The sequence below is a fragment of the Mustela nivalis genome (assembly GCF_964662115.1).
Source record: "Mustela nivalis genome assembly, chromosome: 17".
Lineage (NCBI taxonomy): Eukaryota > Metazoa > Chordata > Mammalia > Carnivora > Mustelidae > Mustela > Mustela nivalis.
The window spans coordinates 28,565,301-28,586,490 of record NC_139036.1 but is presented as its reverse complement, the minus strand read 5'-3'; the positions used below and the strand labels follow the sequence as shown (position 1 = coordinate 28,586,490).

The 21,190-nt window shown below is 34.6% G+C and overlaps 1 protein-coding gene and 1 pseudogene across 6 annotated transcripts in view; both read left to right on the top strand.

The window, feature by feature from the left end:
* Nucleotides 1–21,190, top strand: part of BRIP1 (BRCA1 interacting DNA helicase 1) — a 189,525-nt gene that overhangs the window by 81,945 nt on the left and 86,390 nt on the right. For all 5 annotated transcript variants that reach the window (XM_082705892.1, XM_082705891.1, XM_082705893.1 and 2 more), the window contains 4 exons: nucleotides 6,925–7,079; nucleotides 10,748–10,913; nucleotides 11,011–11,151; nucleotides 15,353–15,514. In XM_082705892.1, coding sequence (XP_082562018.1) covers nucleotides 6,925–7,079; nucleotides 10,748–10,913; nucleotides 11,011–11,151; nucleotides 15,353–15,514 — 624 coding nt within the window. The remainder of the gene's footprint in view (nucleotides 1–6,924; nucleotides 7,080–10,747; nucleotides 10,914–11,010; nucleotides 11,152–15,352; nucleotides 15,515–21,190) is intronic.
* Nucleotides 7,289–8,506, top strand: LOC309851123 (small COPII coat GTPase SAR1B pseudogene; annotated as a pseudogene). Its single transcript has one exon. The product of its transcript is annotated as a small COPII coat GTPase SAR1B pseudogene (transcript).

Sequence of the window (21,190 nt, the reverse complement as noted above, 5' to 3'; positions counted from 1 at the left end):
CAGCCCCATTTGGAGTCTCCAAACCCAGCAGATTCCTCTTGCTCTGCTCTTCCAGGGGTCTCCCCAGATGTGCTACTTGTGGGCTCTCTGCTCAAAGAGCAGTGGTCTGACTGTGCCACAGTTTACAGTTTAAGGTAACCCAGAGCTGAGATCTCACTCCTCACTCCCGTCTCTGTAGCCGGCTTCCTTGCTCTAATACCTGTGAGCTCTGCTACACTCTGACACCCCCGATCCTTCTGTGACCCCGCAGGACCTGAGACCACACTGTACCCGCAAGGGCTTCACTCCCACTTAGCCTCTGGAGCAATGTCCCTCAGTGGAGCAGACTTTAAAAGTTTGGATTTTGTGCTTTGTTGCTCCACTGCTTGCCAGGAGTGAGCTCCTCCCCTTGCAGTCTATCTTCCTATTACTTTGGATTCACTTCTTTGCACTTCCTACCTTTCAAAAAGTGGCTGATTTTCTGTTTCTAGAATTGTTGCTCTTCTCTTTGATCTCATGTTGGATTTGTAGGTGTTCAGAATGGTTTGAGAATTATCTAGCTGAACTCCTGCTACCTGATGTTATCTCAGTCTGCTGCTCCTCCACCATCTTGACTCCTCCCTAATAATCCTTTTAATGTGCTGTTGGACCTATTAGCTAGTATGTTGGTGAACATTTGGCATCCATGTTCATCAGGAATATTGGTCTGTAATTCTCCTTTCTGTTCGGGTCTTTGGTTTTGGGTTCAAGGTAATGCTAGCCTCATAAAATGAGTTTGGAAGTTTTCTATCCAATTCTATTTTTTTTTTATTTGTCAGATAGATCTGATTAATTTTAAAGATTTTATTTATTTATCAGATAGAGATCACAAGTAGGCAGAGAGTCAGGCAGAGAGAGAGGGGGAAGCAGGCTCACTGCTGAGCAGAGAGCCCAATGCGGGGCTCGATCCCAGGACCCTGAGATCATGACCTGAGCCAAAGGCAGAGGCTTTAACCCACTGAGCCACCCAGGTTCCCCGAGGGTTCCTTTTTTTATACATCCTTGCCAATATTTGGAATTGTCTGGGTTTTGAATACCAGCCATTCTAATAGATGTGTGGTAGCATCTTACATTTTTTTATTTACAATTCCCTACTGACGTTTAATGTAGAACATGTTTTTCACTTGCTCTTTTGCCATCTATACATCTGTTTGGTGAGATGCCTCTTCAAATCTTTTGCCTAGTTTTCATTTGGGTTATCTTCCTGTTGTTGAGTTTTAACTGTTTTGTGTATATTTGGTATACAAGTACTTCATCAGATACATGTTTGCAGATATATTCTTCCAGTCTGTGGTTTGTCTTTTCATTCTGTTAACAGTGTCTTTTATGGAACATAAGTTTTTCGTCTTAATAAATTTCAGCTTACCAATTTTTTCTTAGATGGATCATGCTTTAGATGTGTCTAAAAAATCACCATCAGGGACGCCTGGGTGGCTCAGTTGGTTAAGTGACTGCCTTCCCCTCAGGTTATGATCCCAGTGTCCTGGGACTTAGTTCCATATCAGCCTCCTTACTCGGCAGGGAGCCTGCTTCTCCCTCTGCCTCTGCCTGCCATTCTGCCTGCCTGTGCTCACTCGCTCTCTCTTTCTCTAAAAAAAAAAATAAAATCTTTAAAAAAAAAAAAAAACTCACCACCAAACCTGAAGTCATTCAGATTTTCTTCTAAAGGTTTTAGAGCTCTCATTTTACATTTAGGTCTGTGATTCGTTTTTAGTTAATTTTTGTGAAGGATAGAAGGTCTGTATCTAGATTCATTTCTTTGCATGTAGATGTCCAATTATTCTATCAGCATTTGTTGAAAAGATCATCATTCTCCATTGGATTGTCTTTGCTTCTTTGTTAAAGACCAGTTGACTGTACTCTTGTGGGTCCATTTTTAAACTCTTTATTCTTTTCCATTGTTTGATTTGTCTGTTCCTTTACTAATACCACACTATCTTGATTACTATGGATTTATAGTTAGTCTTGAAGTTGGGTAGTATCAGTTCTCTGCCTTTCTTTAGTATTGTGTTATGCTGATTTGTTTCTTTCCAAATAAACTTTAGATTCAGTTTGTCAATATCCACGAAGTAACTTTCTGGAATTTTGATTGAGATTGCATTAAATCTATAGATCAAACTAGGAAGAACTAACAACTGAACAATATTGAGTCTTCCTATCTATGAACAGAGAGTATCTTTCCATTTGTTTTGGATCTTTGATTTCTTTTATCAGTTTTGTAATTTTTCTCATCTGGACTTAAAGAGGTTTTTGAACCAAAACAGGTAGGAACTATGGCTGCCATGATCATTTTGGGCATATGAGTATTGAAAATGTATTTTAATCAGATTATATTTAGAATTTTTGCCCTACATTTTTAAAATGCAATGTGGTATTATAAGTATTGTCCATATTATGACATCTTTCCATGTTTTTTTGCATAACCTTTGCATTTTAAATGTTCATATCATTAGTAAAATGGATAAATTACGAGGTGTTCACATTGTGGAATACTAGACAGCAATGTAAAAAATGAACCACCATTCATATAAATGAGTCTTACAGATATAATGTTGAGTAAAAGAAACCAGACACAGAAGAATATAAATGGTATGATTTCATTTTTCTGAAATTTAAGAAGAGACAAACATAATTACGCTAGTAGAAGTCAGAACACTGATTACTACTGTGCAGGGGTAAGGGGCAGTTTGGGTTGAGAAAGGGCAAAAGGGAACCATCTAGGATTCAAGGAATGTTTTGTCCTGAGTGAGTGTTAGTTACATGGGTGTGTGTATGTGTGTTTAGAGAGCTGTATACTTAAGACTAGTGCTATATATATATATATATTGACAAACTGAATATATTATTATATATATATATAATAATTTAATAAAAATGTACAAATAAATATACATCAAAGGAAAAAACTTGGAAAATACAAAAGGCGCGAAGGAAAGAAAACTCATAAACTTAAGGATGATCATTAGTAACGTTTGGATTTATATCCAGCTGTCTTATTTTATGCATATATTTACCTGACACAAATTGATTTCTATGATGCATATTTCTTTGTAGACTTTTTTCATTTAATGGTATATTATGAGTACTGGTTTTTTTTTTTAAGGTTTATTTATTTCAAAGAGAGAGCACATGTGTGAATTGTAAGGAGGGGCAGAGGGAGAGGGAGAGAATTTCAAGCTGACTCCCCACTGATCATGGAGCCTCTCGGGAGCTTGATCTCAGGGCCCTGAGATCATGACCCAAGCTGAAATCAAGAGTGGAATTTTTGACTAAGTTACCCAGGTGCCCTTATGAGTACTGTTTTAACAGAGATCTTTCACATGATTTTTTTAAAAATATTTATTAGAAATGAAAAAATTATTAGAATGGGGGCTGGGGGTAGGTGGGGGGAAAGCAGAGGGAGAAAGAATCTTAAGCAGATTCTGCACTGAGTGACTGCCATCTCACAGCCCTGAGATCCCCACCTGAGCCAAAACCAAGATTTGGAGGCTTAAACGACTGAGTCACCCAGGTGCCCCTTTCACGTAATTTTTAATTGCAGTGTAGGATTTTTGTGAGTGTACATATTCTTTTTTTTTTTTAAGATCTTATTTTTTTTTAAAGATTTTATTTATTTATTTGACAGAGATCACAAGTAAGCAGAGACTCAGGCAGAGGGAGAGGAGGGAAGCGGGCTCCCTGCTGAGCAGAGAGCCCGATGTGGGACTCGATCCCAGGACCCTGAGATCATGACCTGAGCTGAAGGCAGCGGCTCAACGCACTGAGCCACCCAGGCGCCCTTAAGATCTTATTTATTTATTTGAGAGAGAGATAGAGCAGGGGGTAGAGGGAGAAGCAGGCTCCCCGGCTGAGCAGGGAGCCCAACTTGATCCCAGGGCCTGAGCTGAAGGTAGTCACTTAACCAGTTAAGCCACCCAGGCACTTCGTGAGTGCATATATTCTAAATTACTTGATTAATCTGGCATTTGAAATGTAAGTTGTTACCAGCTTTCCCAGAATAAGAAAAAATTTTGTTATAAACATCCTTGAAAATATATCTTTTTTTTTATAAAGATTTTATTTATTTATTTCACAGATAGAGATTACAAGTAGGCAGAGAGGCAGACCACCCAAGTGCCCCGAAATTATATCTTTTATATCTTTTTATATGTCGCTGTTTCCTTTATATATTGTAAATACTAATTCTTTGTTGCTTATTGCATGTATATTCTTGTGTCTGTGTTTTCTTTATTTATGGAGTATTTTTCTAAAAGTTGTTTTTATTTTAGTGCATTTAATATCAGTATTTTTTCTTTTATGAATTATATTTGAATTTAGTTTAAGCAGTCTTTTCTTATCATGTGCTACATTTTCTTAAAGCATTATTTTTTCTTAATATAATCAATGAAGGATTCCTTTTTGTTTATATTGTGAATTGAAAATCCATTTTATTTCCATATGGATAATTTTCTCAGCCTCATTTACTAAATAGTTCATCCATTTCTTTCTGATTTGTAGTGACACTTCTGCTACATATCTGATTTTCATTTATTTGTATTTCTCGACTTTGTTCTATGATCTAAACTCATATTTGTTAATTACTCTGGCATTAGAAAAATGTTGGTATCGGAATGCCCGGGTGACTCGGTTGGACATCTGCCTTCGGTTTGGGTCATGATCCCAGAGTCCTTGGGTCAAGTACTGAATCAGGCTCCCTGCTAAGCTTCTGCCTCTGCTTGCTGTTCTCCCTGCTGTGTTCACTCTCTTGTTCTCTCTCTCTCTCTGACAAATAAGTAAATAAAATCTTTAAAAAAAAAAAACATTGATATCTGGTAGTATCTCCTCACTTTGTTCTTTTCCTTTGGGATAAATAAATTTTAGAATTAACTTGCAAATTTCCATGAAAATTTCTATTGGAATTTTGGTTAGAATTTCACTGAATTTAGAAAGAATTATTTATTTATAGTACAAGAGTTTTCCCATTCACAAACATGATGTATAAAGTTCTTCATTTATTATGTCCTGTATCTCAGTAAAATTTTGTTATTTCATTTTTAAAAGTCTTAGATGTTTTGGATAGGTTTATTCCTAACTATATTAAAGTTTCTTTTCTTTTTCAAATGATGTATTAAAAAACTGCATTTTCTAATTATTGCTGTATACAAATGGTTGTGGATATTTATTTATTTATATTGCAGCCAACCACTTCACTCAACTATCTTTCAGATTTGTCTATGGATTCTTAAATCTTCTATGTAATGATACTGTCTATAAGTAATGATTATTTTCTTTCTTCCCAACTCTATCACATTCTATTTATTTCTTTGTTGGCTTAAACTTCCAGTGCATTGTTTATCACAAGCAATGAAACAGGCATCCTGGTCTTATTGCTATTTAAAAGAGACTAGGTTATTAGCGTTACATCATTTAGTAATATATCTACTGTATTTTTTTTAAGATTATATATTCATTTGAGAGAGAGATCACAAGTAGGCAGGGAGACAGGCAGAGAGAGGAGGGGAAGCAGGCTCCCTGCTGAGCAGAGAGCCCGATGCAGGACTCAATCCCAGGACCCCGAGAGCATGACCTGAGCCAAAGGCAGAAGCTTAACCCACTGAGCCACCCAGATGCCCCTACTGTATTGTTTTAAAATTCCTTATTTTAATTTTTTTACAGTTTGATTGAAATATAATTCACATGCCATAAAATATACCCTTTTAAAATAGACAATTCAGTAGTTTTTAGTCACAAAACTATGCAACAGTCACTGCTATCTGACTTCAGAACATTAAAGCTTAAGAGCCACATGAAAACAAATGAGCCAGTTAGTATACATTTAGTATGTAGCATGTATTGTTTCCTTGAGTCATTTAAAAATTTTTTCTTGTCATGTAGTCATATTATTCTCATCATTGGTATACTACCTGGAGGTAATTCAGGCATTTACGTGTATATCAAATCTTTTAAGCTCTTCTTGAAGAAACTATTTGATACATTTTTATTTAGTCCTTTTTTACTGTTTTTTTTTTCTGTGTTTGATTTGTTTTTATGTTTTTATTTATTTATTTATTTATTTTAAAAGATTTTATTTATTTATTCGACAGAGAGAGATCACAAGCAGGCAGAGAGGCAGGCAGAGAGAGAGAGGAGGAAGCAGGCTCCCTGCTGAGCAGAGAGTCCGATGCAGGGCTCGATCCCAGGACCCTGAGATCATGACCCGAGCCGAAGGCAGTGGCTTAACCCACTGAGCCACCCAGGCGCCCCTGTTTTTATGTTTTTAAACATAAACATTTAAACATTTGATCTCTCACAACATTGAGATCAAAAGTTGTATGATAAACTAAGTGAGCCAGCCAGGCATGCCTAGTTCATTACTTTTGAAGGGCACTAAATAATATACTGATTGCCTAAAGAGGTAATGAAGCTCCTAAATGTATTACTTACTGTTAAAGTGTCTTTGACTTTGAAGAGAATTTGGGAATAGATGGCAATCTATTTATCTATCTATTATTTTTAACAAGTGATAATCAATTTATTAAAAAGGTTGATTTTAGCATAAACACTAAAAAAAGTAAGTTAAAAGTCAATGTTATATAAGAAAGCACATATAATTATGGGTTAGCCATATTATATATAATCACAATTTTGTTAAAAATAAATATGACTTAATAAAAAGTTATGATATAACTATATTGATGAGAATGTACAAGTAAAATGTATGTTTGGTGGTATAGAGACTTAAAGAGGTACTTTGGTATAGGGTGCCAATTGAGGGAATACGTGGGAACTTAAAACATACAGTTTTGTATATTAACAATGTTTGCCTAAAATTTCAATGTATACTTCATTTGAGTTTTATGGTTTTCAGAAGTTTGTTTTCCTCTTCCCATTTCCTGCAATGTACTTAATAATGGTAATTTTTTATAGGGACATTTTTCTGCTGTCCTTCAAAAAGAAGAAAAAGTCTTACCAATTCATGGTAAAGAGGAGGCAAGAGTAGTACCGATTATTAGTGCATCAACTCAAATAATGCTCAAAGGACTTTTTATGGTATTTGACTATCTTTTTAGGCAAAATAGCAGGTTAGTAAATATATATGACTTGTATTTTCCCTTCTAAAAATATTAGTTTTATTGGGTGCCAACATGTGTTTAGGTTGTGTGAGTACCTAGGTTCATTGTAAAGAAGTGGTATAAATATTGTTCTTATTTGTTGGTACAGACTTTGATCAATTGAAATTAGTTTTTATAGATAAAAATGAGTATTGAAATAAAAAAGTAGGTAATAGAGCCATTGCGCTTTGCAGTTCGAACTAGAAGGTTGTAGGGCGGACTCCAGGTGGGGAATTGCGATCTGCCCATTCGCAGACCCAGTAAGATTTCGATATGTCCTTCATATTTGACTGGATTTACAGTGGTTTCAGCAGTGTGCTACAGTTTTTAGGATTATATAAGAAAACTGGTAAATTGGTATTTCTTGGATTGGATAATGCAGGAAAAACAACATTGCTACACATGCTAAAAGATGACAGACTTGGACAACATGTCCCAACATTACATTTCACTTCAGAAGAACTAACCATTGCTGGCATGACCTTTACAACTTTTGATTTGGGTGGACATGTGCAAGCTCGAAGAGTGTGGAAAAACTACCTTCCTGCTATCAATGGCATTGTATTTCTGGTGGATTGTGCAGACCATGAAAGGCTGTTAGAATCAAAAGAAGAACTTGATTCACTAATGACAGATGAAACCATTGCTAATGTGCCTATACTGATTCTTGGGAATAAGATTGACAGACCTGAAGCCATCAGTGAAGAGAGGTTACGAGAGATGTTTGGTTTATATGGTCAGACAACAGGAAAGGGCAATGTATCTCTGAAGGAACTTAATGCCCGACCCTTAGAAGTTTTCATGTGCAGTGTGCTCAAAAGGCAAGGTTACGGAGAAGATTTCCGTTGGATGGCACAGTACATTGATTAACAACCACTTGCATCGGTTCCAGGTCTCATCATTCAGGCCTTCTCAGAGATTTGATCCACTCAACATGCATAACTTGAATTCAATAGACTTCTGTTGGTTAGAAAACAGATTTTCTTAGATTATTAATATTATATCAACTTAATTTGAGTGCAAATTGAAAACTGATTCAAGTTTGAGTATCACAATGTTAGCTTTCTAATTCCATAAAATAGTTTATACAGTTTATAATCTGACATTATCCCCAGTGCCATTTATAAAGAACAACTTTCCAGCAGTACATTTGAAGCACTTTTTAACAACGTGAAGCTACGAATACAAACCATGTTTAAAAGCTCATCATGTTAAATTTTTATGTACTATTTTGGAACTAGTTTTTAAATTTTAGATTATATGTCCACCTATCTTAAGTGTACAGTTAATAATTAGGTTATTGATGATTGCATGATGCCTTACAGTTTTCAATAATATTTTTTCTTATGCAAACGTCATGCAATAAAACATATCCTGATGTTTGGGGAAAAAAAAAAGTAGGTAATATTTTAAATACATTTTTTAGTTAATGCAGTATTAAATTTATAATTGTGCATGACTGAACTTAAATATTTAAGTTTTAAGGATAGTTTTAGATACATTTCTTCAGTGTCAGAAAGTCTCTTATTGTGTAAAGCCTCTATTTCTCCTCACTCAATCCTTCACTGAATTATAGTACTATCTGGTTCCAATTTTTTATGGTAAATATACATAACATAAAATTTACTATTGTGACAATTTTAAGTGTACATTTTAGCAGCATTAGGTGTATTCACATGGTTGTGCAACCATCACCATGATCCATTCCCAGAACTTTATCAGGAACTCTATACCCATGAAATAATGTTTCCATTTCCCTCTTCCCACAATCTCTGGTAACCTCTCTTCTTTTCTCTCCATGGATATGCCCCTTTTAGGTATCTCCTACAAAGTGGAATCATATAATTGTTCTTTTGCATCTGGCTTATTTAACTTAGTATAATGTTTTTAAGGTTCATCCACGTTGTAATATATATCAGAATGCCGTTCCTTCTTATGGCTGAATATTGTCAGATTCCATTGTATGTATATACCATAGTTTGTTTATCCCTTGTTATGTTGATGGGCATTTGGATTATTTTCACCTTTTGTCTACTGTGAATAATGGTATAGTGAATATCGATGTACAAGTATGTTTGAGTCCCTGCTTTCAATTTTTCCAGGTAAATACCTAGCAGTGGAATTTCAGGATCATATGATAATTCTGTTTAACTTTTTGAGGAATCAGCATACTATTTTCTATAGCAACTGGACGTTTTAGATTCCCATACTATGCACAGCATTTCTAGTTGCTTGACATACTTGTCAAATAAACTTCTTGTTTCTGGCTTTTGGAATAATAGCCATCCTAATAGGTATAAAGTAGTAGCTTTTAGTTTTGATTTACCCTCTACTAATGGCTAATGTTGTTGAGCATCTTTTTATGTTCTTATTGTCCATTTACCTGTCTTCACTAGAATAATGTCTATTCATGTACTATGCCCATTTTTGAATTGGGTTGTTTTTTGTTGTTGATGAGTAGTAAAAGTTACCTGTATATTCTACATATTAATCCATATCAGATATGTTTTACACATATATTCCATTCTGTGTGTCCTTAGATGCACAAAAGTTTTTTAATTTTGATGAAGTCCAGTTTATTTTTTCTTTTGTTGCTTGTGCTTTGGTATATATGGCCAAATCTGGTATCATTAAGATTCTCCCCTATGTTTTCTTCTTCTTCTTCTTCTTCTTTTTTTTTAAGATTTTATTTATTTATTTGACAGAGAGAGTGAGAGAGCACAAGCAGGGGAGCAGCAGAGGGAGAGAGAGAAGCAGGCTCCCCGCTGATAAGGGGCTCAATCCCAGGACACTGGGATCATGAACTGAGAAGAAGGCAGATGCTTAATTGACTGAGCCACCCACGCACACCACCCCCCATGTTTTCTTCTAAATGTTTTATAGTTTTTAGCTCCCAGTACTTTTATAAAATTATCTCCAAGGATTGTAGGGTCCCTGACTTGAACTTTGAGATCTGATGTCTCTTAACAGTCACTATTATTGTGAAGGCATGGTAGAGAAAACTGTATTTTAATCTGTTTAAGCTGAAATGTGCATAGCCTTTTATTGAAAGAAATTTTAAGTTGGATGGGATCACAGAGATCAATACCTTCATTAAAGGTTAATCAAGACTGAAACCCATATTATAAAGGAACTTAAAATTTATAACTAGTTTCCTAAACTTTTAAAACTTTGAGTAAAAATTCTTTCAATGTTCTCATGTAATGAAAAAGTAATAAAGTATAATCCACTGTTTAGTTTCTTTAAGGATAACTGTTATCTATTTCGTGACTGATAATGTAACACAGAGTGCAAAGAGCTCTAGACTAGGATTTCGGAGACCTGGATTTTAATTCTGGTTTTCCCTTGATTTATGTATTGTTTGAACATGGGGGTGGTAAATGCTAAGGGATGGATGTTTAGATAATATCTAAGCTCTAAGAGGAAGTTGACTGTAAGTTTTAATGGCTCATTTTCTATCAGAATTACTGAATTTAATTAGCGGTGGAGTTGTTGGTGGGGAAGGTGTTATCTTTGAGTGGGAAAATACCAGGACTCTCAATTTGGTTTTAATTCAGTCAGTTTTTATATTTATGTAGCTGGGACATTATGTGTTTCATAAAGTTTTGCCATCTAATTACCATTTTATTTTCATCCAGATTTGCAGATGATTATAAAGTTGCTATTCAACAGACTTATTCTTGGATAAATCAGATTGATACTTCAGATAAAAATGGATTCTTTGCTCTGGCAAAAAATAAGAAACGTTCAAGACAGAAAACTGCAATTCATGTGCTAAACTTTTGGTGCTTAAATCCAGCTGTGGTAAGCCTATCGTGTTGTAAATGAAAATTCTCTCATTTTGCTCAGTGTTTTACACTTGTAAAGATGATTTTATGTATCTAATATTGTTTCTTTTTAGGCCTTTTCAGATATTAATGGCAAAGTTTGGACAATTGTTTTGACATCTGGGACATTATCACCAATGAAATCCTTTTCTTCGGAACTTGGTGTTACATTTACTATCCAGCTAGAGGCCAATCATGTCATTAATAACTCACAGGTTAGTATGTTTTTTGAAGCCTCTCAGTCTTTTTGCTGCAATATAATTTTATATAAAGAAAATTAGAAGGTACCTGAAATACTAACATAACCTGATAGAACAAAAGAAAAATCTGTCAGCTATTTGATAATGCCAACAGAAGGAAATATTGATAAATAGCTTTCCTTCAGTTCAGTGAGTAAAAATAGACACTTTTGATGGAAAGATTATATTGCAGTTTCTTCATTTAAGTATGCTTTAGGTTTTTAAAAATGAGAATTAAAACAAAAAAATTTAATGTGTTTGCCATAGTTCCTATTGCATAATTATTTGTTCATGTGTTTCTTTTTTCCAACAGACAGTGGTATATCCTTATTCTTTTTATGTCCCCAGTCCTCCAGTGCACCTAGATTAATACCGAACAATAGTGTTTGGCATATATATATATATGTTTGGCATATATATATATATGTCCTTTGCATATATATATATATGGCAAGTACTCAGCATATGTTTGAATATCTGAAATGAATTAAAAGTACTCTCATGAGTCCTATAACTTAAGATTTTAATGTTTTATAACAATACCACATAAATGTGATTTAATTTCCTAGGAGCATATGAATTGTTATTTGTCAATCTACCTTCTGCTTCCTCTTATGAAATAATTTTATGATGCTACATACTTAGCATCTGCGCACCTAACACATTTCTAGTTCTTTTTTTTTTTTTTTTTTTTTTAAAGATTTTATTTATTAATTTGACAGAGAGAAATCACAAGTAGATGGAGAGGCAGCCAGAGAGAGAGAGAGAGGGAAGCAGGCTCTCCGTTGAGCAGAGCGCCCGATGCGGGACTCGATCCCAGGACTCTGAGATCATGACCTGAGCCGAAGGCAGCGGCTTAACCCACTGAGCCACCCAGGCGCCCCACACATTTCTAGTTCTTTATAAAGCTGTTGTTTTTTTTTCTTTTTAAAAATTTTACTTATTTATTGGAGAGGGAAAGAGCATGAGTGGGGGAAGGGGGAGAGCACAGAGCCTGATGCTGGGCTTGATTCCAGGACCCTGAGGTCATGACTTGAGCTGAAGTCAGATGCTCAACTGACTGAGCCACCCAGATGTCCCATAAAGCTGTTGTTTTCAACCAAAGTGTATGTGTAAGGACATTTTTAGTTTTCACAATTACTTGTGAGGAACTAATAATATTTAATAGGTTGGAACCTTGAATGTTAAGCTCCTATATAACCAAGAATTGTGCTTTCTGTAGTGACAGACTGCTCCTGTTTAGAGACATTGCTACAAACAATAGTGAAGAAAAAATATATGTTCCACATTTTTTTTTCCACATCCTCAACAACATTTATTTCTCATCTTTTTATTTGCCATTCGGAGTGGTGCAAGATATATCTCATTGCACATTGTTGTTGTTGTTGTTGTTTTCCTTTTGAAGGCGTGTGTGTGTGTATACACACTTTTAAGTTCCACATTTTTTTTTAAAGATTTTATTAATTTATTTGGCAGACAGAGATCACAAGTAGGCAGAGAGGCAGGCAGAGAGAGAGGAAGGGAAGCAGACTCCCTGCTGAGCAGAGAGCCCAATGCGGGGACTTGATTCCAGGACCCTGAGATCATGACCTGAGCCAAAGGCAGAGGCTTTAACCCACTGAGCCACCCAGGTGCCCCACGTTCCACAGTTTTAAAAGATTTTTTTTTAATTCCAGTTAATATGCAGTGTAATATTAGTTTCAGGTGTACAATTTAGTGATTCAGTTCTTACATAGAATACCCAGTGCTCATAACAAGTGCTCTCTATGTTCTGTAGTTTTAAGTTGCCTTTTTTAGAGGTCCAAATAAATATGGGAAGTCATTAATAAAATGAACATATATTTTCTCATAAGACTATTGTTATAGGCTTTATGTTCCCAATGTAGTACACAAAAGCACATTTAACCTATTATGTCAAGGGGTCATAATAAGAAAAATGCTAATTATTCAGTTGAATTCTATTATAATATTTCCCCCAACTTTAAAAATTTGTATTTTATTGTGAAGTGTGTTGTTATCTTTTTAATATCTGTGAGTTCTGCCGTCATGTTCTCCTTATTCCCTACCTGATATTGTCAATTTGTATTTTCTGGTTTTACTTTTTTTAAAAAATCAGTGTCAGTTTGAGTTTATCACTTTTGTTAATCTTTTTAAAGAATAAACTCTTGGCTTTTTTGATTTTTTCTATTTTATTTTATTTTATTTTTAAAGATTTTATTTATTCACTTGACAGACAGAGATCACAAGTAGGCAGAGAGGCAGGCAGAGAGAGAGGAGGAAGCAGGCTCCCCACTTGAGCAGAGAGCCCGACATGGGGCTCAATCTGAGGACCCTGAGATCATGACCTGAGCTGAAGGCAGAAGCTTTAACCCACTGAGCCACGCAGGCGCCTCGAGTTCTTCTATTTTAAAATATATTTTTATTTTATTTTATTTATTTATTTTTTTTTAGAGAGGGCAGGGAGGAGCAGAGGGAGAGGAAGAGAGAGAATCCCAGGCAGGCCTCATACCCAATGCGCCCTATGTGGGGCTTGCCTTGGGGATTCTTTCCCTTCCACTCTCTCTGCCTCTCTGCCTCTCTCTCTCTCTCTCTCCCCCTCTCCCTGCCTCACAAATAAATAAATAAATAAATAAATAAATCGTTAATTAAAGAACAAGATTATATAATCCTACATAGCCACAATACCATGATCATACCCAAGAAATGTAATATTGGTGCAATAGTGTCCATATTTATATTTCTTGAGTTATTTCCAAAATGTATTTATACTTTATTTTTATTCTTGATCCAGGATCCAATTGAGTATTACATTTTACACTTGGCTTTAATATCTCTAGTCTTTAAAACTGTTTTTGGACTTTTTTTGTCTTTGTTTATCTTTCATGACATTTTTATAGAATTCAAGTTAGCAGTTATCTTGAGGAATGTCTTATAATCTGGATTTGAAGATTTTAGTTTTTGACAGCAGAGATAGAAAGCATAAGTAGGCAGAGTGGCAGGCAGAGGGAGAGGGAGAAACAGGATCCCCCCTGAGCAGGGAGGCCCGATGTGGGGCTCTATCCCAGGACTCTGGGATCATGACCTGAGCCAAAGGCAGAAGCTTAACTTACTGAGCCACCCAGGCGCCCCTTTTATAATCTGGATGTTATGATTGTTTCTCCTTGATAAGATTCAGGTTAGGGGCTCCTGAGTGGTTCAATCATTAAGCATCTGCCCTCTGCTCAGGTCACAGTTAGGCTCTCTGCTCTGGAGCCTGCTTCTCCCTTTCCCTCTGCCTGCTGCTCCCCCTGCTGTGCTTTCTCTCTGTGGTCAAATAAATAAAATAAAATCTTAAAAAAAAAAAAAGATTCAAGTTAAGCAGTTTGGTAACATTAGTATATAGGTGATATTGTTACTTCCCCTTGCCTCATGTCAAGAAACAGTATCAGTTTGTCTTATTACTAGTTAATCATTTAGTTAAAAGTTGGTTAAACTGGTGTCCCTCAGATGTCACCCTGCAAAATATACCTCAGTCTTATACATCATTTGAAAATATAGGACTATTACATTTTTCAACAATCTGAAGCCTTTATTGTCTTTAGATTACTAATAAGTTTTTTCTTTTTCTTAGTCAAATTAAGTATACAAAAGCTAGGTCTATATGAACGTAGAACAATTGCAAATAACTAAAATTTGGTGGGTCTGATATTTTAAGACTATAGATCTTTGAGCATCAATGAGTTTATAAATTTGTTAAGTATATTAATATTGAATGTACGTAGCTCTTGTCATAGTTAGTTAGAGGTTTACCTACAGCAGATTGTACATCTTGTAAGAGTTTAGAATCATTTCTGATTTACTCATTTCATTTGTTCACATCCCACAAAATTTTCTTACATGCTTAGTTTTGTAAAGCTATTGAGGAAGTGGATAAGTGAAAGTTTTTGCTTTTATTGTAAGTGGTAAGTGGTCTGCTTAAAGTAAAATTTCTATAAATTATATATATATATATAAATTATATATATATATATATATATATATAATTAATGGTAATTGAAAAACAGCAACAATTTAAAAATAAATTTCCTCTAAACTTGTTGCTTGATTTTCTTTTGACATACATAAAATTAAAGCTCTCAACTAAATGCTAATTTACGTAGTTTAGGCATGACCCTAATATGACATATTTATATTCTAGGTTTGGGTAGGCACCATTGGGTCGGGCCCCAAGGGTCGGAATCTCTGTGCTACCTTCCAGCACACAGAAACATTTGAGTTCCAGGATGAAGTGGGAGAACTTTTGTTATCTGTGTGTCATACTGTGCACCAAGGAATTTTGTGTTTCTTGCCATCTTACAAGGTAAGGCAACATTTATTTTTTCTTTTGCCTTTAAAAAATCACACGGAATTACCATGATAAGCTTTCAGAGTTCAGAAGCAACAGAAGAATTAGTTTTCTAAGCATCATATATAATTTTACTTATTTATTAAGATATTGCTTGCTCAATCACTGTTTTACTTGAAATTCTAAGATTAAAAGTCTTCAAGCAAGGTTAGTTTTATAAGGACAGTTCATGTGTACATTATTTTTATTTTAGGGACAGCTTGATTTTTTCATAGCTTAAGGAAAGCATTCTTCACTTTCATAAATTATACTTTTTTTTTCAAGATTTTATTTATTTATTTGACAGAGAGAGATCACAGGTAGGCAGAGAGGCAGGCAGAGAGAGAGGAAGGGAAGCAGACTCCCCAGTGAGCAGAGAACCCGATGCAGGGCTTGATCTCAGGACCCTAGGACCACGACCCGAGCTGAAGGCTTTAACCCACTGTGCCATCCAGGCACCCCATAAATGATACTTTTGAATGTTTCATTAATCTGAATCTAAAGTCAGACTTCCTTTGTTACTCATGTTTTTTACTTCATGTATTTGGCTAGATATTTTTCTAGCTTTTAAAGTCATTCTGATTTTTAATAATATTTTCTTGTGTAAAATTTAGTTCTATAGTGTATTTTAGTCCTAATATTCAAAGCATTAAAACCACATATAATTCCTGAGAGTAAAAGACTTTATCAAGTGACCCTTAAAGATGGGGATATTAGGAGTATGGCCTGAGGGAGGTACTTAAGCCATGAGGTCAGAATTCTTATGAATAGGATTAATATTTATAAAAGAGGATCTAAGAGAAACCTTGTCCCTTCCACCATGTGAGGACATAGAGAACAGGTGCCAGCTATTAACCAGGAAGTGGGCCCTCACCAAATTTGACCACGCTGGTGCCTTGATCTTGGATTTTCCAGCCTCCAGGAGTGTACATGATAAATTTCTTATGTTTAAAAGCTATCCACCTTGAGGTATTTTGTTATAGCAGCCTGAAGGAGACTAAGACACATACTTTGTTAAACAGAGACAGTAAATTAGTCTTTCTGTAGATAAATTGAAGGAATTGCTTTCAGAAAAAATTGAATCAAATAGGTTTTGTTTTTTTTTTACAAGAACATCCGAAAATAAAGTGAACATAAACATCTTCAAAATTCTTAATAGAAAGCAATGTTTATCCCAGAGTCTGAACATTTATTACACCAAACGGCTATGTTAAGGAAAGCTAAAAAGCTTGGAACTAGAGAAGAGTAAAATCTCGGTAACAATCCCAGAAAGTGAGCCAGAAATGCCCAGTTGAATAAATGAAAGATTTCATATTCTAGGCTTCAAAGGCATTGTAAGAATGATTCTTTATATGCTAGGAGGTAGTTTGGTATCTTTTGTTTGTTTGTTTCTATTTTTTGTGTATATAGAGGAAAACCAAATCTGATATAAAGTTATTAAAATTGACAATAATATAATTGCCATTGAAAAAGGTACAGTGAAAAAACAGACTGTTGAATAATGAGCCATATCTTTTAATATCTTTTATTATTTTCTCAAATAATAAAATTTTCATTAGCCAATTTCAATAGTTTAAAAATATATTCTAATTCTTAATATATTTAGGTGAAATATATCACTTGGTAGGAGAAAAGTAACTACTCTAAATATAAAAGTAATGTTACCTCCTAAATTTAATTTTTGGAATAGATTTAGCACAGTATTAATTTTATAGTTTCTGAAATTGAGGATTATTGGATGACTACAGAGCCTAACATTTAAGTATACTTTTTAGCAGATTTATCAATTGGCTTAACAAATGGATTATTTTTCTGCGTCTACCTTTTCAACAAAAAACGATGGGAAGACACAGAAAATAAGCTTTCAAAAAGTATTTTGTTTTGGTTTTAGTTTGTTTCTTTTATTAATAGTGGGATTGATAGTTCTCTGGGGGTTTTGCTTATTTGTTTTCTAATATATTATCCTTGTACCATATATATCTTTTTTATTGATTTGTATCGACTTTTAATAGATCACATGGATATTAATTCTCTATAAAACATATAAAAAATTCTCCAGTTTTTCATTTTTGAATTATTATAATTTCTTTATTTAAGTTTTAAAAGTTTAATTTGTTGCCCAAGTAATTCTTATACATAATTAAGTAATAAAAAAATGATTATAATGAAAAACAGCAGTCCCCTTCCTCACTTCTCACTTTTCAGTCCTATACCTCAGAGGCTTCTCAAATCTTTGACCTATTCCTCTAATATATTGTTATTTCTTTTTTAAAAATTTTGGTGAAACATGCATAACATACAATATATCATTTTAACCGTTCTGTGAGTATACAGTTTAGTGCCGTTAAATATATTTGCAATTTATGCAACCATAAACACTGTTCGTTTCTACTACTTTTGCATCATCCCAAAAAGGAATTCTCTAACTATGAAATAGTAGCTCCTTAGATCCCCTCCCTGCAGTTCCTTGTAATCTCTATTCTACTTTCTGTCTGTAAGAATTTTTCTGTCATAGGTACCTCATGTAAATGGAATTATACAATATTTGCCCTTTTGTAACTGGCTTATTTCTCTTTAATATAATATTTTCAAGGTTCGTCCTTGTTATAATATATATCAAGGTTTTATTTTTTATAGATGAATAATATTCCACTGTATGTACCACATTTTGTTTATCCATTCATTTCTCAATGGTGACTTGGGTTGTTTCCACCTTTTGGCTAATATGAATAATGCTGCTATGAGCATCAGCATACAGATATCTGTTTGTGCCCTTGGCTTTCAATTCTTTGGGATATATACTTAGAAATGGTATTGCTGTATCATATGGTAATTCTGTATAACTTTTTGAGGAACCAACATGCTGTTTTCCACAGCAACTGTACAATTTTAGATTTAGAAAACAACACTGCATAAAGATTTCCATTTTTCCACATCCTTGCCAACATTTGTCGTCTTCTGTTTTTTTTGGTTCATAGCCATCTAATGGGTATGAAGTGGTATTTCCTTGTGGTTTTGATTTGCATCTCCCTAATGATTAGTGATGTTTATTGTGTTTATTATCCATTTGTGTATCTTCTTTGGAGAAATGTCCATTCAAGTACTTTCCTCATATTTGAATCAGGTTTTTGTTGTTTCTGTTGTTGTGTTTTAGGGGTTCTTTATATGTTCTATATATTAATCTCTTATCAGAGATATGCTTTATAAATATTATCGTCATTCTTTGTCTTTTCACTCTGTTGGTAGTGTTCTTTGATGAATAAAAGTTTTAAATTGTGAAATTTTGATCAAGTTTAATTGTCTGTTTTTCTTTTGTTATCTCAGCTTTTGGTGTCATAACCAAAAAATTATTGCTAAATCCAATATCATGAAGATTTCCCCCTATGTTTTCACTAAGTGCTCAATAATTTAGCTGTTACATTTAGATATTTTAACCATTTTGAGGTAATTTTTAAAAAAGATTTTATTTATTTATGTATTTATTTTAGAGAGTGAGAGAACACAGGGAGGAGCAGATGCAGAGGGACAAGCAGACTCTGTGCTGAGTGTAGAGCCAGACATAGGGCTTGATCCCGCCATCCTGAGATCACCAACTGAGCTGAAACCAAGAGCTGGGTGCTCAATTAACTGAGCCACCCAGGCACCACAAGATAATTTATATATATAATGTGAGCTACGGGTCCACTTCTTCTTCTTCTTCTTCTTCTTCTTTTATTTTGCATGTGGATACCGGGTTTTTCTAGCGACATTTGTTGAAAAGATTCTCTTTTCTCCATTGAAGTATCTTGGTATCCTTTTTGAGAACCCATTAACCACATATGCAAGGACTTAAGTGTGGACTTCCTATTCTTTTTCCTTGGTCTATAAATCTATCCTCATGCCATTATTGTTTCAAATACTTCAACTTTGCAGTAAGTTTTAAAATCAGGAAGTGTAGATCCTCTAATATTATTCTTTTTCAAGATTGTTTTGGCTATTTGGAGTTCCTCAGGGTTCCTAGTGCATTTTAGGATTGATATTTTTTCTTTTTCTGCAAAAGAATGCTGTTGGGATTTTGATAGGGGTTGCATTGAATCTATATTTTGTTTTGTTGGTATTACTAATAATATTATTAATTCTTCCAATCCATGGACATGGGGTGTCTTTCCATTTATTTATGTCTTCTTTAATTGTTTTCAGCAATGTTTAGTAGTTTCAGGGTGCAACTCTTTAACCTTGGTTAAATTTATTTCTGAGTATTTTTTTTTATGCTGTTGCAAATGGATTGTTTCCTTAACTTCCTTTTCCAGTTGTTCATTGCTGCTGTATGGAAAGAGAACTGATTTTTCTGCATTGATTTTTGTATCCTGAAACTTGCCTGAATTCATTTGCTTTATATGCTTTATATTTGGTGGGTTTGGGGATGGGAAATCTTTCGCTTTCTATTTATAAGATCATATCTTCTGCAAACAGAGATAATTTTAGTTCTTCCTTTACAATTTGGATATCTTTTATTTCCTTTTTCTTTCCTGATTATTCTGCCTAGATCTTAAACTACTATGTTGAATAGAAGGGGTACAAACCGTCATCCCTGACTTGTTCTATTGAGTGTGATGTTAGCTGTGGGTTTTTCATATATTACTTTATAATGTTGAAATAGAGGCTACCTTGATGTCTTAGGCATGTGGTTCTCTCAACCACATGGCAACTTCTTCAAAGCCAACAAGGGTGTCTCTTTTCAGAACAGCAATAATCTTTTAAGGATTTTACCTGATCAAGTCAGGTCCACCCAGGTTAATCTCCCTTTTGATTAACTCAAAACTAGTTCAGGTGGATTTTAGTCACATCTGCAAAGTACTTCTACCTTTGCTACATAATATAACCTAATCATGAAGTGAAATCTTCTTATTCACATTTATCTCACTCAGAGTGAAGGGGAGAAGTTTATACAGAGTGTGTACAGAGGGCAGAAGTCTTGGAAGCTATCTTAGACTTCTTCCTACACAGGTGTAAATCATCAGAGTAAGAAAAGAGTTAAGAAGAGCCATTAGGATCAGGATTTGCTTCTTTGGCATATGCAGAGAAGATTGAGTAAAGTAAAATGAGATTTGTGAAATGCAGTCAGGTAGCAAAGGCATCATGACTGGCACATAATAAGTTCTCCATAGATGCTTGTTCAGTGAACACATAAATGGATGGATATTAATTCTCCTTGGTCCAAGTCTTCCTTATTGTGTCTAAAATCTGAGATATTTTAGAACTACAGGCTAACATCTCTGATTTGTACCATAGATCAATACATTCTAATCCCTGCATATTGATTTCTGTATTGAGAAGGAACTTTTAATATTTTTTTTTAATTTTTTATTTTTTATAAACATATATTTTTATCTCCAGGGGTACAGGTCTGTGAATCACCAGGTTTACACACTTCACAGCACTCACCAAAGCACATACCCTCCCCAATGTCCATAATCCCACCCCCTTCCCCCAAACCCCCTCCCCCCAGCAACCCTCAGTTTGTTTTGTGAGATTAAGAGTCACTTATGGTTTATCTCCCTCCCAATCCCATCTTGTTTCATTGATTCTTCTCGTACCCACTTAAGCCCCCATGTTGCATCACCACTTCCTCATATCAGGGAGATCATATGATAGTTGCCTTTCTCTGCTTGA